The sequence below is a fragment of the Zea mays genome, chromosome 9 (assembly GCF_902167145.1).
Source record: "Zea mays cultivar B73 chromosome 9, Zm-B73-REFERENCE-NAM-5.0, whole genome shotgun sequence".
NCBI lineage: Eukaryota > Viridiplantae > Streptophyta > Magnoliopsida > Poales > Poaceae > Zea > Zea mays.
The window spans coordinates 94,707,826-94,733,014 of NC_050104.1; the positions used below are offsets into that span (position 1 = coordinate 94,707,826).

Below are 25,189 nucleotides of genomic sequence, written 5' to 3' on the forward strand. Positions count from 1 at the left end.
GTAAAGAGTGTTTGATTAGGATCACCATGTCCTCTTCTCTGTAAATACCTAGCCGCGTTGAGTGAGACGAATTGGGGCGCCGGATTGGCCGACTCCGGCCATTCTCCGCCGCGGGATCTAAGCGTCGCCGCCTCGGTCCGTTGGCTGGTGGGGGACGATGGCCTACGGGCCGTTGATTTGACAGGGACGGCTTGGATCTCTCCTGGCGTACCGGTTCAGCGTGGATGTGGGTGTGGCGTTCGATCAAGATTGGGGGGCCTGGGGTGAATCTACGGTAATTAAATCTGGACCGCAGATCGGTGATCCGAGGGACCATGTAGCGTACCGGTTCATTTTAAGTGAGATCTAATCCTAGCGCTCAGTTTCTAATTGGACGGTCGATCTCGTCCCATACTCCTTCACCCGGCGCTTTAGCATAAGAGACCCCGTGTTTCAGAGAAATCAACCCGCCGTCCATACCAAGTGTAAAGTATTTACATTCGTGCCCTGGAAATTCATAAATAACCCCTGAACTCTGTGATATTAGTGGTCGCAGTCGAGAACTAAATAAAATAGGATAATTTCATACAGAAAATAGTTTTGGGTATAAAAATAATTTCAGAAACTTATTTAATTCATAACTAATTCATCTTAATTCCTTTTTGATCCATTCCACTTGCATTAATTTTGTTTTAATATTGTTTATCATCTGGTAACTCTATTTTATCATGAAACATAGATTAAAATTATTCATTTGGTTTATTCTATATCAACCATTTAAAAACTTCAGAAAATCATAACTCATTAACCGTACCTCCGAATTTAGTGATTCTCGAACCTACGATCTCATTGCAATGCGTAGAATATTATCATGTATTATATTCCTCTATTTGATGTGATGTTAATTTCTCCTGTGCCATGTTTGTTTGTATTGTTGCGAGTAGACGAGCAAGTCATCGAGGAGCCCGGAACTCAACGGGTGGATAATATTGAGCAGGAGCTCATTGAGGCAAGTTGTGCCTTTTGATCACTTTTCTTTACCTAATAATGTTCTATATAATCACTATGGCATTGTTAGGCTTAATTTTGATGGGACCCAATGGGTCACCCTAGTCTGCTTTACTTATTACCTTGATCACCACTGAACTTTTGGGTAGTCTCTGCTATTGCTCTATGTGGTTTTGGGTGTTAAGACAAATATGCTCATGATCATACTTTATTCTATTATTTAATGTTCATGATAATACTATGGAGTTAATTGGAACATGGAGCTTAACTTGAGAATACAGTGCCACCACAAAGGTGGAATGTGACACCCTTGACCATGTAATTAGAAAAGCTAGGGAGAGATTACCTTATCTGAAAGGGGCAAGCAGGGAGGCGTCGCTGTAGAGTATATGGAGGTTCTCGGGTCGGACTGCCTAGCTTTCTGGACGGGGGATTCCTATGCTTCCTTCTTCCTGAATCCGTAGCGGGTTTTCTTTAACTAGTGGAACTTTGGAAGGGCCTCGTAGTGTTACCCTGCCTCGTCACCTTGGTAGACATGAATGAGACTTCTAGACCCCTTGGCAACTAGGTAACATGACTTGTGGGTAAAGGGTGCAACCTTTGCATAGTGTAAAACTGGTATACTAGCCGTGCTCGCGGTCATGAGCAGCTCAGGACTCTCGCATGATTAATTTAAGGAAGTAAATTTAATTTGTCATTTGCGTCGCATTGTGGTTTATTATTAATTTTGATCTACTATTACTTTGGGTTGGTATACACTTACATTTAGTAACTGCTAATAAAATTTGACCAACTTATTAAAAGCAATGCTCAACTTCAATCATTATTTATTGATCAGCCTTACACTTCACATGAGCTCCCACCTTTGGCGAGTTCATGCACATTATTCCCCCACAACTTGTTGAGCTATGAACTTTTGTGAGCTCACCCTTGTGATATATAAACCCCCCCCCCCCATAGGTGAAGAGCAGGTAGTCCAGGAGGAGGTCTACAACGAGGAGTACGAGCGTATCTAGGTGGTGTTTTCGAGTCAGCTTGATGGCGCCAAGGAATAATCAATAGTTTGCTTTATTGTTATCAATTATTTTTGTAAGACACTTCCGCTATGTAATAATATTTGTGAAATTTATCTCTATACACTTGGTCATTATATGTGTTGTTCTTCTTTGGCGCACATATGAGACGCACCCGGCTTTATCCCTTAAATCCGTGTGTGAAACTCGACCGTAGCTTCGACCGTTGTAGCTTCTTTTCTTGCATAGCCATAGATGCGAGCCCTGCATCGCGCGTCTGTTTAGTTGTAATATCTTATTGTGTGGTGTATTGTTTCTTTCTATGTTAAGATTGCGGAATGTATGTTTGAACTCATATAGATAACGGTACGTTGGCGCAGTCCGAAGTAGTTGCAGGCAAAGACCCTGAGCAGCAGCTGGTTGGTGAAGGCAAGTGTCCTCTGACCCATTTATGTCCTACTCATTTTATAATTCATCTCCCCGAATTTACACAATTTATACCTAAGGATTGACTAGTCTTTGTTTATCCTGTCCTTATTCACCTATTTGGGTTGGATCATTTTTGGATTAGCTTTATGCTAGCTCTTTACTTTAATCAATGAACATGATGAGATTATTTATGATACGATGCTTACTTTTGATTATGATGATGGCATTGTAATATTGAAGGGGGCTCGAGCGGTTTCTCGAGTGCCTCTCCATAAGGACTGGTTTATTGGATGACCACCCAGGAAAACAGTACAACCATGAGGGTGGTATGGGACGCCCTTAGCTAATTAACTAGAGGAACTGAGGTGTAGTTTGCTTCGCCGTCATGCCGTCAATGGGGCTCGGTGTATGTGGCTCACTCTACTAAGGGTGGTTTGCCCCTTGGGGAGGAGTGTGATACATTTAGGAAACCTAATGTGTGGCTACAACCTCAAGGAATCTTTGTAAAGGCTTCGTAGTGAATCCATGGCCATTCACCTCAGGAGTGAACAAGGGTCTTGCAAGCCCGGGCTAGAGAGGGAATCATGGCTCGTGGGTAAAGTGTGCAACCTCTGCAGAGTGTTATGAAACTGATATATCAGTCGTGCTCACGGTTATGAGTGGCCTTGGGAGCTCCTTTGATTAGAGATTCTATTATTACAAATGATGATGAGGATAATTGTGGTTTTAATGGTGATGATTATGATTATGGTTTCTGGTATTCTTTTCGTTTGGAGGAGTACTTTTGGGTTAATAACTTGGGTTTAATGCTAAAACCTGGTTCTCTACTAGTAATAATTATCTGGCCAACTAAAAGCAATCGCTCTGAGCTTCACCCCACATACAGCCAGTCCACCTCAGCCAAACGAGACAATTGTTGAGTATGTTGATGTATAATCACCCTTGCTATACAACACCAAACCCCCCAAGTTGTCCACATTGCAACCACTACTCAGGAGAAGATGAAGTTGTGGTGGAGGATTTCCAGGAGTTCCAAGACTATGATGAGTTCTAGGCACGGGTTAGCGGCAAACCCCCAGTCGGCTGCCTGTGAAGGTCGTGTATTGCTACGTTTCATTTTCGCACTTTGATTTATGTTTAAGACTATGTGGATGTCTCGGGCATCATGATGTAATCAAATTAATACTCTTTTATGTTATTATTTGAGCATTGTGTGATGATGTCCAACTATGTAACTGTTGTGTACGTGAATTGCTGATCTTGACACATACATGGTTCGTATTCGGTTTGTCTTCTAAAACCGGGTGTCCCTTGCTGCCTCATTTAGCACCATGGCACTGACTCCACTCCCACCTTTCTGATTGGGTGGTCGACTCTGGCACCTCCTACCACACCACTCCAGCCGCCGACATGTTGTCTCGCTCTCATCCTTCTCATCCCTCCCATCCTTCTACCATTGTGGGGAACAGTTCCACTCTCCTAGTCACCTCCGTAGGTGATTCGGTTCTTCTGGGACCGTTCTACCTCAAAGACATTCTTGTTTCTCCTCATATCATTCAGTCTTGTTTCTGTATGTCGGATCACTGCCAACTATTCTTGTTACATTGAGTTTGACCCTTTTGGTTTATCTATGAAGGATTTGGCTACTATGACCCTTCTCTCTTGATGTGATAGCTCGAGCTCGTTGTACACGCTCTGGCTACCCACTTCCGCCACCGACGCGCTTTCCTCGCAAGTTTGGATATTACCACCACGTCCTCTACTTGGCATCGTCGTCTCAGTCACCCTAGGCCCAATGTCATGTACAAGCTATCTAGTCGTTCAAACATTTCTTGTAGTAGGGCCATTTTGGTAGTCTATGCCATGCTTGTCAGCTAGGTTGCCATGCTCACCTCCCTATCTCTAGTTCCACTACTTGGGTTGACCATGCATACGATCTTGTACACTATGATCTATGGACCTCTCTTGTATTCGGCCTATCAGGTTATAAATATTACCTGGTGATTTTGGATGAATTCTCCCATTTTCTTTGGACATTTCCAGTGCGATTGAAGTTTGATACTTTTCGCACTCTTTAACACATTTTTGCTTGTGTTTCGTCCTAGTTCGTGCTCTCTAGTGCAACAATGGTCATGAGTTCAATAACTCCACCTCTCGCTCTTTCTTTCTCTCTCACGGGGTTCCGCGGTGATTCTCGTATCCCTACACCTCCCCAATAATGGCAGGACCGAATGCATAATTTGCACCACCACCAACATGATCTGTTGCCTTCTCTTCCAAGTGTCTCTCCCTACCAGCTATTGGGTGGAGGCGCTGAATATTGTCACCCATCTCATCAACTGACTCCCCTCCAAAGCGGTCAGTCATCCCACTCCTTTCTTCGCCCTCTTCGGCACTGCCCCTTCTTATACGCACATCTGTGTCTTTGGCTGTTCTTGCTATCCTAACACCTCCACCACTCCTCATAAAATTTCTCCCTGTTCGAAGATGTCTTTTTCTCAAGTACTCCTTTGACCATAATAGGTATTTATGCCTTGACCTTCTCACCCACCGCATCATCATCTCTCGACATGTCATGTTTGATGAGGATGTCTTTCCCTTGTTGATCCTCCCAACCTCCCTACCTTGATAGTCTACTTGATTCCGATCCTGTCATCATACCTTCTCTACCCCCACCTTGGTCTCATCGACCTCATCAATAGTATGTGTGGTCTATTCATCTTCAACCACCCCAGGCATGCCCACATTGTCTCAGCCTACGCCACAAGTGGACCCATCACCTCTGCCTGCACCACACGTGGCCCTGTTGCCTTCACCTGTGCCACGCATGGCCCCGTTGCCTTTGCCTCTACCATGCATCACCCTCCTTCGATCGTGCCATGTGTGGCCTTGTCACCTCTACCCACGCCACGCATGGCCCCGTCCCCCCAATCACACCTCGTGTGACCTATATGGTTGGCCCCTTCGACTTGCTTCACCGATCCTGCCCGCATCTACTAGCGGCGTGAGTGGTTTAATCATCTGGTCCCCTCCACTGAGTCGGCCTATGCCTCAGCCCACTCTCGTGATGAGTCGTCGGTGCACCATCTGGTCGCTATCCACCGTGATCCATGCCATATTAACCCGATTACGGATGGTAATGGGCACATTTAACCCACATGACCGTGGGTAAAAACCCTACAAGGTGTGGGTTTGGGTGTGAGTTTGTACCCACGAACATGAGTGTGGGTTTGATTCTCAACTCGATGGGTTTTTTCTCACGAGTATGAAAACGTTATACCCGAGCCCATGAACCCGCGTACCATTGGAAATATATTATATATATATTATGTATATATATTATATATAGTTTGTATATTTGGAGCCTTGGGCTTCCAATAATTAGATTAAGCACTGGCTCAACGGTATCATCCGGTTCAACCGCACCAGGTTCAGGTGGCTATAAAAACACCCCGGGCTACCAGGGATTAGGTTTTAGCGGGGGCGGCGGTTCCCTTAGGCGAGTGAGCGGCGGCGGCGGTTTCCTCAGGCGTGCGAGTGGCAACGATCCCGGGGGGCCAGCGACAGTGGTGCTCTGAGGAGGGCGATCGATGGCGGCGCTCCCCTAGGATCGAGCGACGACGACGCTCCCGAAGGATCGAGCGAAGGCAACCTCCCCCAGGACCGAGCGACGGCGATGCTCGCCCAGGATCGAGCGACGGCGGTGCTCCCCCAGGATCGAGCGATGGCGACGCGCTCCCCCAGGACCGAGCGACGACCGACGACGGCGCTCCCCTAGGATCGAAGATCTAGGAGGCGTGCATGCGGCGGTGGATCTGGGAGGTGTGCCCGCGGTGGTGGATCTGAGAGGCGCGTGCGACGTCGGCTCCTCGGAGGCGCGTGCCCCGGAGTGGTGCCCGCTGGCATCCCATAGTCGGCGACGACGCGCGGCCTTCCCTAGGCGCAAACGGTGGTGGATCGAAGACCCTGTTTATATGAGATTTTGTATACATATTTATGTCAACATCAATAGGTTTTTATGATACATTGTCAGTTCATGGCTCTCCTTCCATCTTGTGTATGTTTCTGATATTTCTATTCACATTTTATGTAAACGTTTGTTGTTTTTTACGTAGTGTACCACGATGCATAAATAACTTCCACATGTAGCATAATTAGTATCAGTATATGTCATAATTGGTTCCAACAATCCGAGCTACATGGCTGTGGTAGAGATCCTACTTTTATGGACGGAATAAATCATTTAAATCATATTTTTTATTTCCATGCATGTCAATCCATTTCCTTTGAACGCACATTCTTGTCATCCTAAATTTTTGCGCATGCAGTAGGAAACAGTTTTTACGTGGTGTACCACAATGCATAAATATCTACATCGAGTAGCATAATTAGTATCAGTATATGTCATAAACTGATTCCAACGAGCCTAACTGCATTGATGTTGGAGGGATCCTATATTTATGGGGGAAATAAAGCATTTAAATCAAAAAAATTTGTTTTCATGCATGTCAATACATTTCCTCTCAACGCACATTCTTGTCATCCTAAATTTATGCACATGCAACAGAAAATTGATTTTCTACGTAAAGTACAGTATTGCATAAATAGCTACACCATGTAGCATAATTAGTACTAGTATATATCATAAAATATTTCTAACGAGCCTAGCTGTATGTCTACTATAGAGATCCTGTATTTATGGACGGGATAAAGCATTCAAATCAATTTTTTGTTTCCATGCATGCAACACTTAACGGATAAGCTTCCTAATTTCTCATGCATGCAAATGGAAAAAATTGCGCGCATGCAAGAAATGAGATGCATGCGGGAGTGGGCTAGTGGCCAGGCTGGTCCGGTGGTGCATGGGGTGCCTGGGGCTTCCTATATCCTATGGAAGACTAGGGCTCCCAATAGCCTCCCCTATATATATATGAATATATGTTTGTGTATATATATATGTTTATATATGTATATATGTTTATATATGTATATATTTACATGTGTATAGATTTATATATGTATATATATGTATGTATTGGTAAACTATATGTGTAATTATGTGTCCGCGGGTATACACGTGGGTTTGTGGCACCCATGGGTAGCAGATACGGGTTTCGTATTAATCTCGCAGGTATGGGTTCGTAAATCCTATACCCATGGGTTTTAAACACGTTGCTATGCCTACACTCGATGGTGACATAGACTGATTGGTGTTCTATGCCCTATCAACCGATTGGTGCTCATGGCTAACGCTGCTCTCCACGATGTGCTCGTCAATCCCCATTGGTGCCACACTATGGAGGAGGAGTACATGGTCCTACTGTCCATCCACACCTAGGACTTGGTATCGTGTCCTCTTTGACACGAACGTGGTTACCAGCAAGTGGATCTTTGCCACAAGCTCAAGTTCGATGGCTCCATAGATCGGTATAAGGCTCGTTGGGTCCTTCAAGGTTTCACTCAACGCCTTGGACTAGACTACGATGAGATCTTCAGCCTCACCAGTTCAGGTTGTCCTGTCCCTCATCCTCTCCCAAGACTGGGCGGTCCACCAGTTGGATGTCAAGAATGCCTTCCTTCACGGCCAGAGTGCCGAGACAATATACTATAGCCAGCACGTCGGCTTCGACGATTCTGCTTTCCCGAGTCTAGTGTGTAAGTTGAATTGTTCTTTATATGGCCTCAAGCAGGCACGACAAGCTTGGTACAGTCGCTTCACCTCCTACTTGGTCTCCCTTCGCTTTGTCGAGGCTAAGTCGGACACATCCATGTTCATCCATTAGCACGACGACAACATCGTATACCTCCTCCTCTACATTGACGACATCATGCTCATGCCATCTATCCTCTACATTGACGACATCATGCTCATGCCATCTAATATCGTCCTCCTCCAGCACACGATCGCCACCCTTCAACGTGAATTCGTGATGAAGGACCTGGGTCCTCTCCACCACTTCCTCGGGGGTCATGTGGAGCAACGTCCCTAGGGCCTCTTCCTTCACCAGCGCTAGTACACCCTCAACATTCTAGGGTGAACTAGCATGTCTGACTGCCAGCCCTACTCCACACCTATTGACACTCAAGCGAAAGCTCTCTGACGAAGACAGTGCGTTGATTAGTGACGTGACAGCCTATGAGATCCTCATCAAGGCTTTTTAGTACCTCATCTTCATCAGGTCCGACATCGCCTACATGGTCCAGCATGTGTGCCCTCACATGCACACCCCATGGGAGCCCCACCTCACTGCTCTCAAGTGAATTTTTCACTACCTTCATGGCTCCCTCAACTTTGGTGTCCTTCTTAGACCCTCTCTGACTTCTAAGTTGATGGTCTACACTGACGCCGATTGAGCTAGCTGCCCCGACATGTATCGGTCTACCTCTAGCTACACCGTGTTCCTAGACACCAACCTCGTCTCCTTGTCCTTGAAGTGACCACGCATTGTCTCCCACTCCAGCATTGAGGTTGAGTATCACGCTATCGCAAATGGCATGGTTGAAGCTTCCTAGCTCAGTTAGCTTCTTCATGAGCTCCATAACCCCCTCGCTCATGCCACCCTCATCTACTACGACAACATCAGCACAGTCTACCTCTCCACCAATCCCATGCAGCATCAGCGCACGAAGCACATTGAGATTGACATCCACTTCATCTGCGAGCGTGTCGCCATTAGCAATGTTCGCATTCTTCGTGTCCCGGCCATTTCACAGTTTGTCGACATCTTCACCGAGGGGCATCTTTCAATAGTTTTCGCCAAAGTTTGGTCTAGTCTCAACATCTGTATAGGATAGAGTCTTGACTGTAGGGGTGTTAGCTTAACTATAATTGTATCTCTCTCTTGTAATGGGCCTTGGCCCAGTTACTATGGTATATTAGTATACTCCAAACCCATTCTAGGGTTAGGGTTCTTAATCATCTAACATAATAGTTAGTATATGTTGAGTAGCCTCCCGAATTTGATGATCCTAAACAACCTCTTCCTTGATCTCCCCATTGAGGAAAGCGCTCTTCACATCCATTTGAAAGAGCTTAAAAGAATGGTGAGCATCATAGGCTAGTAAAATTCGAATAGACTCTAGCCTAGCTACCGAAGCAAAAGTCTCCTCAAAGTCCAAACCTGTGACTTGGGCATAACCTTTTGCCACAAGTCGAGCCTTGTTTCTTGTCACCACCTCGCACTCGTCTTGCTTATTGCAGAATACTCACTTGCTTCCCACAATGTTTTGCTTTGGATGTGGCACAAGCTCCATACTTCATTTCTCTTGAAGTTATTGAGCTCTTCCTTCATGGCCATCACCAGTCCGGATCCTGTAACGCTTCTTCTACCCTGAAAGGCTCAATAGAAGAGACAAAGGAGTAGTGCTCACAAAAGTTAGCAATACGAGATCAAGTTGTTACTCCCTTACTGATTTCACCTAGGATTTGATCCACCGAATGATCTCTTTGAATGGTGGCTCGGACTTGGGCCGGAGGTGCCTATGGTACGTCTTCTTCCTCGTCTTCTTGTTCATGTGCTCCCCCTAGATCTATGCTATCATCTTGACGTACATGTTCCTCACCTTGGCTTGGGGTTGCACCATTGTTGAGGAAGAAGGTTGATCTTGTTCTTGTGGTCGCACATCTCCTATCGACATGGTTATTATTGCGACTGTTGGAACCTCGTTCTCATCTACATCATCAAGATCAACTTGCTCCCTTGGAGAGCCATTAGTCTCATCAAATACAACATCACTAGTGACTTCAACAAGTCCAAACAATTTGTTGAAAACCCTATATGCTTTTGTATTTGAATCATAGCCAAGTAAAAACCCTTCAACTTGCTCTCTTGGGGAGCAAATTTAGAATTCCTACCTCTTTTAACCAAAATGTAGCATTTGCTCCAAAATACATTAAAATAAGAATCATTGGGTTTGTTACCGGTTAGAAGATCGTGCCTGGTTCCGAACCTGCTGCCGAGGACATCCCAGCAGCACCAACACTGAAGGCAAGCCCCAGTTTTATGCACAACCATAATATATGCTATTTTACTATAATATTATTTGTAGATTTGTATTGCACATTAAGTGTAGGAGTTGTTTGAAACCATAGATGCATAAACTCAGGTTCCTTTATGCAATGGATACTAGTATGCTAGGTCGAGTAGCTGCTATGCTAATTAAGGATCTCGGTAGGAGTCGATTGATTTTTCTAGCACTCGCTCGAGGTCAGGAATTGATTGTATCCATTTTGATAATGGTATTATGACTTTATGTGGACAAGAATCCCTAGGGGATGCCCTGTCCATGGGACAGAATTGGAATAAGGATCAATGTGTGGTACCGTGTGTCAAGAGTTTGAAAGTACTAAACACATGCTAAGAAATATGGTAAATCATCAAGCCTAGTACCTGGTTGAACCTGCTCGCAAACTTACCCCTCACTTGTCCTAAGACGGGGGCTCCCATTCTGGATATGGTGGGCATAAGGGCAGACACTGCACGTCCGGGTCAGGGGCAGTGGGGCATTGTATGCCAAGACAATGAGTCCTGGTCTGTTGCTAGGGAATCGATGGGGACGGTTGATGTGTGTGCAGATAGAGTGCCCTTACATGTCGTGTGTTTAGGTTTACCTTGTGAGGTTAAAACTCAATTTCAATCGTTTGCTTCTCATAGCTAATGAGACTACTTGATAAGTGTTGCTGCATCGACTAAGAAGTGTAATGAGGTTTCATGATATAAAGTGTTGTTTGCAATAAATGCTTTTTACCATGTGTGACTAGAAGGATGCTAAGTTAGTTAAAGAATACTCTTGAACTTGAAAAGTTAAAACTAGATTTAGACTCAGGTAGTGCTTTTGGGAAACCAAACCCCTCAGCCAAATAGCTTCATGGTCTAGAGGTAAGGAGTAGACTCCTCACACCATGTAAGTCTACTTGAGTATTAGTATACATAGTCTTGCTTGTGACACCACTTTTTCAGGTATCTTGCAAGATATGGTTGATGGTGTGACTTGGCCTTCCACCCTGCCACCGGGTTGGATGGTCGAGTGGGATGTTGCCTCTACAGGAGAGGATCAGGAGGAGTGACTTGGCCAAGCTTCACCATGTTACTCAGTATCTTCGTTAGTTTATTTCCACTACACTAAGGACTATGGTTTACTGTTTTCAAAACTTGGATGATGTAATAACTATTGGTACTCTTTAAATTGTGGTATTATGCTTTATTGTATTTCTCGGTGACTCACCTTCGAGTGAGCAAGTGGTACTCGATCTGGTTTAAGTGGTATTATCGGACTAGATCTAACGGACTGGAAATTTATTCTGATTTAAGTGTGTCGATGTCTCTAAGGTGGGACTTGAGTACTTAAGCTGGAATAATCTAGGAGGTTCTACCACATTTACCTTTCCTTGTTTCCCATCTCCAAAGATGGTCATGTCATGGAAATCCTTATTCTTGATGTAGAAAGTGAACATCTTCTTCTCCTCCGTCATGTGGTTTATGCATCCGCTATCATTAATCTAGGTTGAGCCCTCGAATGCATAAACCTGCAAGGAATTTAGGCTTGGGGTTTAGATCCCCAACTAGTGGGTCATGTTAAGTTAGTTACAAAATATTTTGGAACCCAAATGCAAGTCTTACCCTTCTTGCATTTTGGTCCCACATTTGAAGCAACAACTTTATCATTCTTGCAATACAATACATAAGAAGCATCACATGTATGAAATAGCATAGAGGGACCATGAGATACATTCCTAGCCTTAGACGCATGAGAAACAACATGTTTAAGGTGCCTAGATCTACCATGAACATGTGAAGAACTAGATGTAGCATCATGGCATGAGAGGAATAAATAACATCATGACACATAGCAGGCATAGCATGATCAACACAAGCATCATGATGAATATTATGAGCATTCTTCACATTAGCATAGATAATAGCATGATTCTTTCTATCATGTGAACGATGAGAGCTACTAGCCATAGGCGCCTTCCCCTTCTCCTTAATAAAGTTAGAGGCCTTATGGATCTTTGTGTCCTTGGCTCCCCTATGGAAGCCAAGTCCATCTTTAATGTAGGGATGTCTAACAATGGTGTAGCAAATTTTATCTTTTCACATTCATCTTTGCAAGTTTTAAGTTGAGCATGAAGTTTAGCAATATAATCATTCAACTTTGAAATCATAGAGACATGATCATTGCAAGCATCAATATCAAAATCCTTACATCTATTGCAAATAGATGCATGCTCCAAAGATGAACTAGCAACACTCAACTTTTCTATTCTAACATTTAAATCAACATTTGTACTCTCAAGGGTATAAATAGAAGCATGACACGAAGATAACTCAAAAGATAGCAATTCATTTTTCTTCATGGCTAAAGCAAGGGATTTTTCTACTTTCACACATTTATCATGTTCTTCATGAAGCAAATCCTCTTTCTTTTCTAAAAATCTATCCTTCTCATTTAAAGCATCAATTAATTCATTAATTTTATCTAGTTTGGATCTATCTAAGCCCTTAAAAAGATCACTATAGCCTACATCATCATTGTTATCGTCATCGCTAGAAGAATTGTACTTGGGAGTGTCATGTGTATGTACATGTAGGACCGATAAGACGACCAGAGGGAGTGGGAGCCACTAAAAATTCTCGACTTGCGAGCATGTGACTTTGGCCCTGTTTGATACAGTTGTTGCTTGTTGAAAAGGCAGCTTATCTGATAAGCTGGTAAAAAGCAGCTTCTGTTTATTGGCTACTTTTAGTTTATTTTAAGAAGTTGCTGAACTGATAAGCTGCTGCAGAAGCTATTTGTTTGGCAGAATTTCTGCTTAAATTTATTTAAAAAAAGCTGAAAATAAGCCGTGCCGAACAGGGCCTTTGATCCCAAAGTTCAACCCGGAAGCCCTCTAAAGACTCAAAGCAGCATATTAGAGTGCAACACAGACCAGTGTTATTCAAAGTTCAACCTAGAAGCCCTCTAGAGACTCAAAGCAGCATATTAGAGTGCAACACAGACCAGTGTTATTTGTATGCACCAAAAACCTTAAGAACTACAGACCTCACTTTCTGAAAAAAAAAATTAGAGTAAAAACAAAGTCAGGGCGGCAGTGCCAGGGTCCGGGTCCGGCAGTGCCACGCGCATAGGCGGTAGTCCTGGGCACTGAAATATGCCCAGAAAATTCTCAAACTTCTCGGATAGTTTGCGCGGGGTAGAAGATGTTACGTTTGAGCATCACAGGATGCAACGTCAAGCTCGATGCTGAAATGAACTACAACGGTGAACTGAAATGAACTACAAAAAACACATGGATATCAGTTGCGTAGGTTACCACAATGGTGAACTGAAATGAACTATAAATAACTGAAATGAACTATAGGTTGGAAGTAAGACTAGCCACAGTGGTGGGCCTCGACAACTAGAAAAACCACCGCAGTGATTCAGCGTCGATTATGCAAGCTGCAGTGGGCGAGCATGTTACGTTTTGAGCATCACAAGATGCAACGTTGAGCTTCGATGCTCCGAGCTTTCTCCCTCGCATTCCAAGCACCGATACGTTGTATTTTGGCAACGTTGTGGGTGTAGTCTGGAGTAGCAAGCCAAAACCTGTTTTCTCTTTCATTATCACAATCAGAAGCCACACCGAATCATAAGGTTGTATATCAGTAGAAACACATGATCAATTCACAATAGTGAATAAAATCAGCCCAATTCTGTCCGATGGTTGTGCTGGGAATTCTATGATTTAACATGTCCACCATTTCGCAGCTGTTAGGAATCCTGAATTCATACAAATTTCTGAATGGGAGATTGGGATCCCAGTCCCATCTCCAGCAAATGTCCAAGTCTAAAATTTTTAAGTTCAGCCATCAGATGTTTTGCCCATTCGGTCTGTCATTTGGCCGCCTGCTCTATCACTGTTACTTTGCTCCACCTCTCCGGCTCCTCATCTAGTTGCTCTGCCCGGATCTGGTAGCTGTCCTGTGCATTGTTGCCCTGAAGAGGTGGCAACGAGAACATACTGACAGTAGAGCTCTTGCCCCGGATCTCCTTCAGTGACCTAAGGGCCGCGACGGTGCTCTTCATGTACATACTCTCCATGTACTCGATCTCATCTAACTCTGGCATGCCACCACCATTTACCAAGGAAGAACTTGGCTTCGCCAGCTTCTCTTCATCATTAGAGTCTCCTTTTCCATCTTCACTTGAGACAGATGCCTCACTAACCGGAAGGAGCTGCTCCAGCATGGCTTCACACTGCTTCACAAGCTTATACAGGAGATCAGTGGTGAAGAAAGGCTGCTGAAGAACTTTCTGAATGAAGGGCAGCCGGATCAGGGCTCCAGTTCTCTTGTCATATTTCTTGAGAATCTTAACCAATCCTGCAAATGGCAACACGGTAAACCATAATGATGATGAAAGATCTAAATAGCTAAGGTATCAAGAAAGTGATCCATGAGCATAAGTGGTACAGACAAGCTAGAAGGCTGACTATATACTGAATCCACTGTAGTCAGTTTCTCCAAGACCATCATATTATAGGCAAAACTCACAAAAATACTTCAAATTCCAAATAATGTATGATTATCAGATTTCTGTTTCCATGAAATAAAAAATGTATGAACCACAATCAGCAGAAAACAAAATTTACTGAATGCAAATTCATAAGTTTATTTTTCATTAGCTGATACACGCGGAAAATGTTCCTGTTGCCAGCAAAAACTTATGTTGTCTTTGTACCTTCCTGTTTGTCAGCAAAAACTTATATTGTGTTTGTATGGTAGAAAGAGGTTATGACTTCTGAAACAGCATAGCCAAATTGTACCAAATCATGTGCACCGTTAATGAACCTTAATTCTGAGGAAATGTCCCAGAGACAATATGATAACACCCTATAAAGAAAAACGGCAAAAACTTATATTGTCTTTGTATGCGCAATACTAAAGGCGTATTGGTCCACTGAAATGCATAAATCAACATATACTGGGAGCTAAAAAAAAGAACACTTTGCATATGCATATTCCTATTCAGAAAAGTATGTGAAATGAACTAAAACAGAAGTAAAAATCAAGCAACATAGGTACAACAACAAAGTCTTTTAGTCCTAAGCAAGTTGGGGTAGGCTAGAGTTAAAACCCAACAGAAACCACAAATCAAGATCAAAATACATGGATAGCTGTTTTCCATGCACTATATGTCATCATTTTCATTCTCCTTTTATTGTCTCCTCCACCATATCAACTTTGTCGTTCTCATGTCTCTCTTCCTATTGCTATTACATCTTAGTATCCTACTACACACTAATGTCTGCAGGTCACCGTTCAACATGTCCAAACCATCTTAATCGGTGTTGGACAAGCTTTTTTCCAATTGGTGTTACCCCTAGCCTATCACGTATATTATCGTTTCGGACTCGTCCTTTCTTGTATAGCCACAATTCCAATGCAACATATGTGTTTCCACAACACATTTGTATGTTGAACATGTCGTCTTTTTGTAGACCAACATTCTGCACCATACACCATATCAGGTCTAATTAGTTCTATAAAACATTCCTTTTAGCTTCTATGGTACCCTCTTGTCACATAGAACGACACATGTTTGACGCCACTTCATCCACCCTGCTTTGATTCTATGGCTAATATCTTCATCAATATTCTCAGTTGTATGTACCATTGATTCTAAGTACTGAAAGGTAACCTTCCTACGCACTACTTGACTTTCTAAATTAAAATCTCCTTCCTTAGGTGTAGTAGTGTAGAAGTCATGTCTAATATATTCGGTTTCAACCCTATTGAGTCTAAAACCTTTGGAGTAAAGAGTCTCCTGCCACAACTCCAGTTTCCTATTTACTCCTACCTGGCATTCATCAGCTAGCACTCCGTCGTCCGCAAAAAAACATACACCAAGGGATATCCTCTTCTATATCCCTTGTGACCTCATCCATCACCAAGGCAAAAGGTCAAGCTCAAAATAACCCTTGATGTAGTCATATTTCAATCGAGAAATCATTTGTGTCTCCATCACTTGTTCGAACACTAGTCACAACATTGTTGTATATGTCCTTAATGGGTCCAACGTTCTTAGTTGGAACTTTATGTTTGTCCAGAGTCCACATAATATTCATTGGTATTTTATCATACGCCTTTTTCAAGTCCATGGAAACCATGTGTAGGTTTCTTCTGCTCCATATACTGCTTCACCACTTGACTTATTAAGAAAATGGCTTCTATGGTTGACCTTCCAAGCATGAAACCAAATTGGTTCATAGAGATCCTCGTTATTTCTCCCAGACAATGCTCGATAACTCTCTCTCATAGCTTCATAGTATGACACATCAACTTAATTCCTCGGTAATTAGGACAACTTTAAATATCTCCCTTATTCTTGTAGAACGATACCAATATACTTCTCCACTAGTCAAGCATCATGTTCGACTAGAAGATATGGTTGAACAACTTAGTTAGCCATACTATAGCTATGTCCCCGAGGCATCTCCATGGCTCAATTGGGATACCACCAGAGCCCCCTTTCATCCTTTTCAATGCCTCTCTAACCTCAATTTTTTGGATCTTATGCACAAACCGCCTAATGGTATCATCAAAAGAGTCATTCAACCTTTTATCCAACTGAAAGGTTGTGTCCCGATTCTTCTCATTGAACAATTTGTCAAAATACTCTCACCATCTATGCCTGATGTCATCCTCCTTCACCAAGGGGTGCTCAGTTTCATCCTTAATGCACTTAACTTGATTGAAATCCCTTGTATTCCTCTCAAGGATCCTGGTCAATCCTATGTATGTCATTCCATCCTTCCTTCGTACTCAAACGATGGTAAAGATTCTGGTACACCCTACCATTTGCACATTACAGCTCGTTGTGTGGTCTTCTTTACTAACTTGTACTTCTCTATGTTGTCCACACACCCGTCATGATATAAATGTCTACCATTTTTTTCTTTTTTTAATAGCCATTTGGACTTACATATTCAACCACAAGTATCTTTATCTTCGTCTCCACTCCCTTTGGTTGCTCCACACAACTCTAAGGGCCACCTTCCGAATGTAGGTTGCCATCTTCTCTCATATGTTGTTTGCGTCATCTTTAAAATGCCATCTTTGATGGCCATTGATGACTTCTAGTGCCTCCCCCTTTCAGCTTCCACCACTTTATTCTCTCAATTTTGGTTTGTTTATCCTTACGGGAATGCAGCTGAACGAAACACCGTCACCACAATCTTATGTTGAGAGGCAACTCACTCCCCAAATATCACCTTGCAATCCAAACATGCTTGTTTGTCCTCTTCTTGTGAGGACAAAGTTAATCTAACTAGAATGTTGGCTGCTACTATAGGTATAGGTCACTAAATGGGATTCTCTCTTTCTAAAGTGTTGACTACTGTCAAAAGCTACTGCAAAGTTCAAGACCTCTCCCTCCCAATTGCTACTACCACTACCATACCCAAAAATTCCATGAACCGTCTCAAAACCTCTTCTTGTGAGGCGAAAGTTAATCTGACTAAAATGTTGGCCGCTACTATAGGTATAGGTCACTAAATGGGATTCTAAAGTGTTAGCTATTGTCAAAAGCTACTGCAAAGTTCAAGACCTCTCCCTCCCGATTCCTACTACCACTACCATACCCAAAACCTCCATGAACCGTCTCAAAACCTACACTTGTTGCACATGCATGCCCATTGAGGTCTCTTATGAAAAGCTTCACGCTAATAGGTATAGTTTTAACCATGCCATCTAAGTCTTCCTAGAAGTCTCTTAGCACTCTCACCATGCCCTGCTTAGGGGTATACGCACTAATTACGTTCAAGACGAAATCACCCACTACAAGCTTGGCTGAGATAATCATATCTTATTGCCATCTCACATCCACCATGAGTCATGTAATTACAAAACACAAATGGTACAACATTCAAGCACAGCTATCCCACAACTAGAAAGAAAGTGATAAGTATAAGGTTTGTATTAAACAGCTTGCAAGATTAAATCAGTTTTTTATAGTCCACAAAATAAGAACCTCAAAAGTTGTGCCTTCAATGTCACAGTGTGTCAATTTGAAAGCCAAATAAACTTCATGAGTTTAAATTCAGATGCAATTTAATAAACTAGACAAGTCAGCTGATCAAAGATAAGAGTGACTCAAACAACTGGTTCTAAGTGCATGCTTGAACACTACGAGTCTAATTGGCTTCTTGCACAACCCTTTATCCAGGCCTCCATAGTACAATTGTCCCTGCTTGATCCCGTGCATAAGCCCATGTGCAAGCTAGCATTGTCCTCAAAGCAAGCCAGCATCCCACAATTCAGCCAAACCCTAACAAACCACGATTATGTCTACAGTTGGATCATAATCTAATGGACCAAGAGACTCGCTTGCACGCTTGCAAATAAGGCCTGATTGCATATTAGTTGTAACAACTAATACGCAATCAGTTCTTATGTGCAAGCGTACAAGCAAGGCTTTTGGTCCATTAGATGATGATCCAACCATATATCACATTTCACAGTTAAACCCTTCCACCATCAGCAGCTCGTGTAGATTTATAGAAACCCCCCTAACAAACCACGATTATGTCTATAGTTGGATCATAATCTATCTAATAGACCAAGAGACTTGCTTGCACACTTGCATATAACGCATGATTGCATATTAGTTGTTGCCTACTTTTAAATACCTATCTATTTAGTTAAAAAAAACTAGAACACTTAAAATGAACAAATTCCACAAAAATTCAAATTGCCAACATAGCACCAATTCTAAGTGGCCAAAAAAAAGGTTTAGATAGTGTATATTCATGAAACCATGAGTCAAAACAGAACAGGAAAGTTACTGCAAGATCTTACTGTCTAAAACAAACCCCATTATGACAGTGAATCCTAAGATGGTGCAGAAAAAAATATCTTGACAGTAAACAACAAGAATTAATTCATAGCATACTGAAGACAGTATTCTTCTGAGATTAAATACAGTATTATAACGGCACAGATGACACCTGGGCACTTAACAATAAAGCAAAACGGCATGTGTAGGAATGTAAAGTGTTGTATTGATAATAGATGGGGTTACAATATATAGAGACACAGGAACCCTAACCCTAATGGGCCGGCAGCCCAACAATGGTGCCGACCCACACACACACACTCACACATAGTCTAACATCCCCCCGCAGTCGCAACGGGGGCACCACACACGATGAGACTGGAGTAGAGGCCGAAGGTAGGAGCCGACGGGTTGAAATCCCCCCGCAGTCGCAGCGTCGTGATGGTGCGAATGTTGCGGCTGGAGTAGAGAACGGTGTGTGCTCCAAGAAGACGATAGCCCCTAGATGCCGAGGTAGCCGAAGTCGAGGTGGTCGCGGTCGGAAGACGCGCAGCAAAAGCCTGATCTTCGGGAGGGGTCGACGTTCGAGCGTCAACGATCGGCAGGGCGACACAGCAAAAGGGCACCGACAGGCCGACCTTCCTGCTTCTTCGATCGACCAGACGTTAAGGAGCCCCGCCAGAGAGGCCGACAGCAGCGCACGCGGCTGCGCTGGTCAAGGTGTCCGCGCCCGCGGCAGAAAAGAAGGGGAATGTCGGATCCGGCCGGGAAGGCCACGGCAGCGACGGATCCGGACGGGGAGACGCGATCCAGCCAAAGGGACGGCAGATCGAGCTGAGAAGGACGCAGCAACGTGGATCCGGCCGGGAAGGCCGCGGCAGCGACGGATCCAACGAAGGCGAGGAAGGGGAGGGCGACGGGGCGGTTCCAACCAGGCAGGGGCCTGCGCCGGACCTGGCTAGGGACGATGACGGCGCCGGCGCCGGGAGAAGCTTGAAGGGTGAGGCGCTGCTGGGCATCAACGCGAGCAGTTAGGAGGAGGCCACACGATGAGAGGCGTCACGGGCGAGGGTGCCGGCGGAGGACGCAGTGGAGAGGGAGCAGGCGGTGGTGGGCAGAGGGGAGGGGCGGCCACGACGCCGGGCTGCAGGGAAGGGGCGGCGTCCTGGCGCGGCGTCCTGGCGCGGCGTCCTGGCGCGGCTGCGCCCTGGGCGCGTCGGGCTCGGTCCCTGGCGGCTGCGCGCAGGAGCAAGGGAAGGCAGGGAGAGAGAGAAGAGGAGTGAGAGAGGAGAGCGCCGACGAGAGAGCGCTCTGGGCGCGTCGGGCTCGGTCCCTGGCGGCTGCGCGCAGGAGCAAGGGAAGGCAGGGAAGGCAGGGAGAGAGAGAAGAGGAGTGAGAGAGGAGAGCGCCGACGAGAGGCCGTGAGGCCGCTGGCCGCGTGCGCCATGGCCGCCGTCGAGCCAGCCCGCGCCGTGGCCGCCCCGCGCAGGGTAATCGTGCGCCCGCGCCGGGGCCGCTCGCCGTGGCCGCCCCGCGCAGGGGAACGCGCGCCCGCGCCGGGGCCGCTCGTCGTGGTTGCTGCCGGCGTCGTGGTTGCTGCCGGCGCGGGAGGGTGCTGCGGGGCGGCGGATCTGAGCGCCGGCCGCTGCCGAGAGATGGGGAGGAGCGGCTGGAGGGATGGCCGGCGGCTGGGAAGGGAGCCGCCCCGGGAGGGAGGGATGAGGGATGAGCCTCCCGGGGCGACGACTGTAGAGGTTGGAGGCGGCCGGTGGCTGTTGCGGGAGGAAGGAGCCGCCGGCTGCTGCAGTGGGAGGTAGGAGAAACCCTAATCTGATACCATGTAGGAAGATGAACTGTTGTATTGATAATAGATGGGGTTACAATATATAGAGACACAGGAACCCTAACCCTAATGGGCCGGCAGCCCAACAATGGTGCCGACCCACACACACTCACACACACATAGTCTAACAGCATGGAGTTTTTTTTGTCTTACTAATCTAACAAAAAATGAGGAATACACCATAGTCCAAGATAACATCCATAGTTAACCTCAATCTGAGCAAAGTGCTCTGTATAACATGTTAACTCTTAAACATGTCAGATGTGCGACTGTATGGTTGACTACAAAAAAGAGAGCCCTGTTTTTCTTTCGTTTCTTTACTATCAAGAATGGTATCACCAAACTGTTTTTTTAGTAACCGTTCTTTCGCCACGAGTGTTCCGAGAATCTAGATGCATCCAAACTAAAAGATGTACTTGCACTCATGTACGAGATATAGCTAATTTCTCGCGAGAAATCAACGCAATTACCGCAGGCCACAATTTCTCGGCATAGATTAATTTTTAGCAACATTCCTTTGTTAATAGCGAGAATAAATGGACTCTTGCTATTTCAACTCAGTCACTAGTATGCATACTCAACGACACTGACATGTATTGTCCCTTGCTGACAAGCAACACAGCAATTCGTCTCTTTATTTGACCCATGTTAGCTATGGCAAACACTGATTGTTAGCCCCAGGAATCTAGAGGCTTCATCCCTAATTCACAGCCACAGTCCAGGCTAAGTTGCTACTAGCTACTACAAAACAAAATACATAGACAATAAACTTACCAGGAAGAGATAAACAACAACGGAGACAACAAAATTCTGGAAAACTAATCAACCATAAGAGTGACATGAAAGCAACACATGCGACGCGGCGGGACGGGAGTGTGCGGCGGCGGAGGACTTATTACCTGTGTAGTTGAGGGCGCTGTAGTTCTCCAGCAGCACCATCTCGCCGTGGAAGTCGACAATCTCCTTGCGCACCCGCATGAGCTCCTCCTTGGACTCCCGCCCGGCCGCCCTGGCCACCCGGTCCTGCAGCTCCTGCTCCACTCAGCCACGGCCAAGCAACCCGATCAGATCAAAGAACGCGAAAATCATTAGGGAAACAAGGGGAGGAAGGAGGGCGGATAGGGCGAGCAGGCACCTTCTGACGGATGATGTACTCCTCCTCTTTCTCGACGAAAAAAGAGTTGAATTTGTCGAGCTCAGCCTCCAGGAGCTGCATGAACTCCGCCTCCTCTGGCGTCATTGCCGCCGCGGCCGCGGCCGCGTCAGCCTCCCCGGAGTCGTCGCGGCGGGCCCGCTTCGGCTGCCGCTCAGCCCCGTTCCCGGCGCCGATGAGCTTGAGGCGCTTCTTGAGATCCTTGTAGGACAGGAACTTGTCGCGCCACTCCGGGAGCGTCTCCACGATCTGTCCGCTCAGGCTCTTGCCGAACTTCATCGCCGCCGCCGCCTCCTCCTAGCCGCAGTAAAGAAATGAGATTCGCGGAGGGGGAGTGGATGAGTGGTGGGGTGAACGGATTGCGCCGGTGATCGTCGCGGTGGCGGGCGGCTGATGGGGTGGTGAAATAGAGGGGAAGGGAAAGGGGGGAGACGAACGGACGGACGGAAGGATATGCGGGGCGGGGGAGGTGGGAAGCGGCGAATATTCGCGTGGAAGGATATTATTGTTGCGGTGCGTGCGCGACGCGAGTTTTATTCCTCGCCCTCTCACTCGCCGCCGAAAAGGCCACTTCGATGGAAGACGCCGACGTGAGGTGGACGGAAGCGGAGACGGGGAAGACAGGGACCCGGGGGCCGGGGCCGGGTGGGGGTGGTCTGGTGGGGCGTTCGGCTTCGGCCGTGGAGCTATGCGGCAAAACTGGCACGTGTAGTCGGGCACGCAGCACAGCTGCACAGGACGGGGGCTTGCTTGGTGAGCTGACACGATCACGTACCCACATGGAAGAAGGTTGCCACTGGCACCGTGGCTGTGTAGTTGCTGGTTTTGTCCAAGTGCTGGCGTAGTGGCGTTTGGTTGACATCCGCCGACGGGATGCCAGGGATGAGCTACTTTTCACGAGATAGAATACATGAATTTCAGACTAGTTTGAAAACTCTATCTTTTCAAAAGATTCCTATTTTAACAATAGAAAATAAACTATTTTTTTGGCGAAATAAAAATCCCTTAGAAAAATGAGCTTACCAAACTAGCCCTTTAAAAAGTTCTCTTAGAAACTCGCTTATTTTTATAAGGAAGAAAATATAGGAAACGCTCATATTTCAAGAGTTAGACTATCTCCAACCGCTTACTCATCCACATACACATATTTAAACTTCACTTTTCAAACAGTGCAGTCTATAATGTAGAACGGTGTCTTGGGTGATCATATGAGTGGACTGCTGGACATGGTCTTAGTCTAATGGAGTTCAATTTAAAGACATCAAGCATTTGATTTGGGGATATGAAGGACAAGAACAAAGTTATTGGTGGGAGGTTTATTCGCTCACCGTGGCAAGTTAGCCAGCGAACCAAGATCTTTGTAGGTCTTCAATAAGTCTTCTAATATCTTGTTTTGACGTGTTGATCTTCTTGATCGCCATGTTGCCTTCACCCAAGTTCATGATGTATCCTTTGAACTATATTCATAAACACTAACAAACAACATTAGTTCAAATGGTTATGTTGATCACTAAACACCAAAAATCGTTAATCAAATGGGTCGAGGTCCGCTTTCCTTGTAACAAGCTCTACCAGTTACTACTCTTTTGACACTATCTGTCATAATGATGATTACTATTGTGCCACCTACACCGACAATGCCAACCAATTAGACAAGGGGCTCCACCCCCAAATGGTTGTTGTACCTTTAGCGCAAGAGTTGACACCTTCTGCAACATGTTGCCAGGACCGATTAGATGCCTCGTCAGACTCCCTCCCCCGTAGATCTCTCTTGTTCCACCAGCTGGCCAGTCAACGCTAGAGACAGGGCTCATCCTTTGTGGATACATGACTTCTTCCTCGCTAGAGACAGGACACTCTCCTAATATAGTTTGAGCTCAGGCCTCACCATTTAGTACCTGGCACAACTATTTATTTTCCTTCTTAGGACCCTTAGGTTTTGTCACTGTTGGTGCTTGATGCCAAAGAGGAAGAGGGGAGTATGTGTTAGGGGGAGAGGTCCAAGAGAGGGTAGTATGTAGATAGGAAGAATGCTATTGATAGGGCGAATGAGAGATACACATGAGTTTGATTTGTCATGTGCTTTATGTGTGATACTCTCATATGCACTCTCTTTCACATGCTCATGCATTGTATTATACACCTTATAATGTTGCACATGCATGATATGTGTGTGTGATGATGTGACATAACTTGTTTCTACTCCATCTTAAAATATGTCACATATGCTTGTTTATGTTTCTTCATTTCAGATATATTTCAAACAAGCTTACTCCTTCATGTACATGAGTTTAGCTTTATTATTACATGTTACATGCTTATGGACTTTAACTATGTGAACTTACAACTAACATTGTTGGGACGAAGGCCAAACCAGACCCCGGTCATCCCCTTAGGTAAGCACACCCGAACCCAAACTAATCGTCTGTGAGCATAGTGTTCGAATGCATCCAAAGACTTGGATCATCTTGTACGATCGACCAGCGACGGTCCTGACAAATTAGGGGCCCGAGGCCAGATTTAATACAGGGGCCTTACAATAATAATATATAATACATATTGGTAATAAACTTTAAAAAATACATAAAAATTATTCATCGTAAGAAAAAAATACAAATATGTGATAACCTTAAAATTGTCTTCTAACATGTTTCGAAGCGAAGTCATTGATGATAGCATCGGTACCAATTTCATCTAATAATATTTTCTCGATGCATAAAACAGCCAAACCATTTAGTCTTTCTTGAGACATTTTGGACCTCAAATAATTCTTAATTGAAGTTATCGCTTAGTTACAAGAATAAACTTAAAGAATTATTACCGATTATGGGGCACCAATGAGCAAAGCGATAACGAGACATATTAAACCGATGTATTACAAATGACCTGCTGTAAAATTCTCAAAACAATCCATTTAAATATCTAAACAATAGTCTAATTGATACA

The 25,189-nt window shown here is 44.9% G+C and overlaps 1 protein-coding gene across 1 annotated transcript; it reads right to left on the reverse strand.

Moving 5' to 3' along the window:
* Positions 1–14,004: 14,004 nt before the first annotated feature.
* Positions 14,005–22,944, reverse strand: LOC103638683 (SPX domain-containing protein 1). Its single transcript, XM_020544011.3, has 3 exons — positions 22,226–22,944; positions 21,990–22,122; positions 14,005–14,794 (listed from the first exon to the last, which is right to left on the reverse strand). The coding sequence occupies exons 1-3, from the start codon at positions 22,520–22,522 to the stop codon at positions 14,307–14,309; spliced, it is 918 nt and encodes a 305-aa protein (XP_020399600.1). The 5' UTR covers positions 22,523–22,944; the 3' UTR covers positions 14,005–14,306.
* Between the last annotated feature and the right edge of the window lie 2,245 nt (positions 22,945–25,189).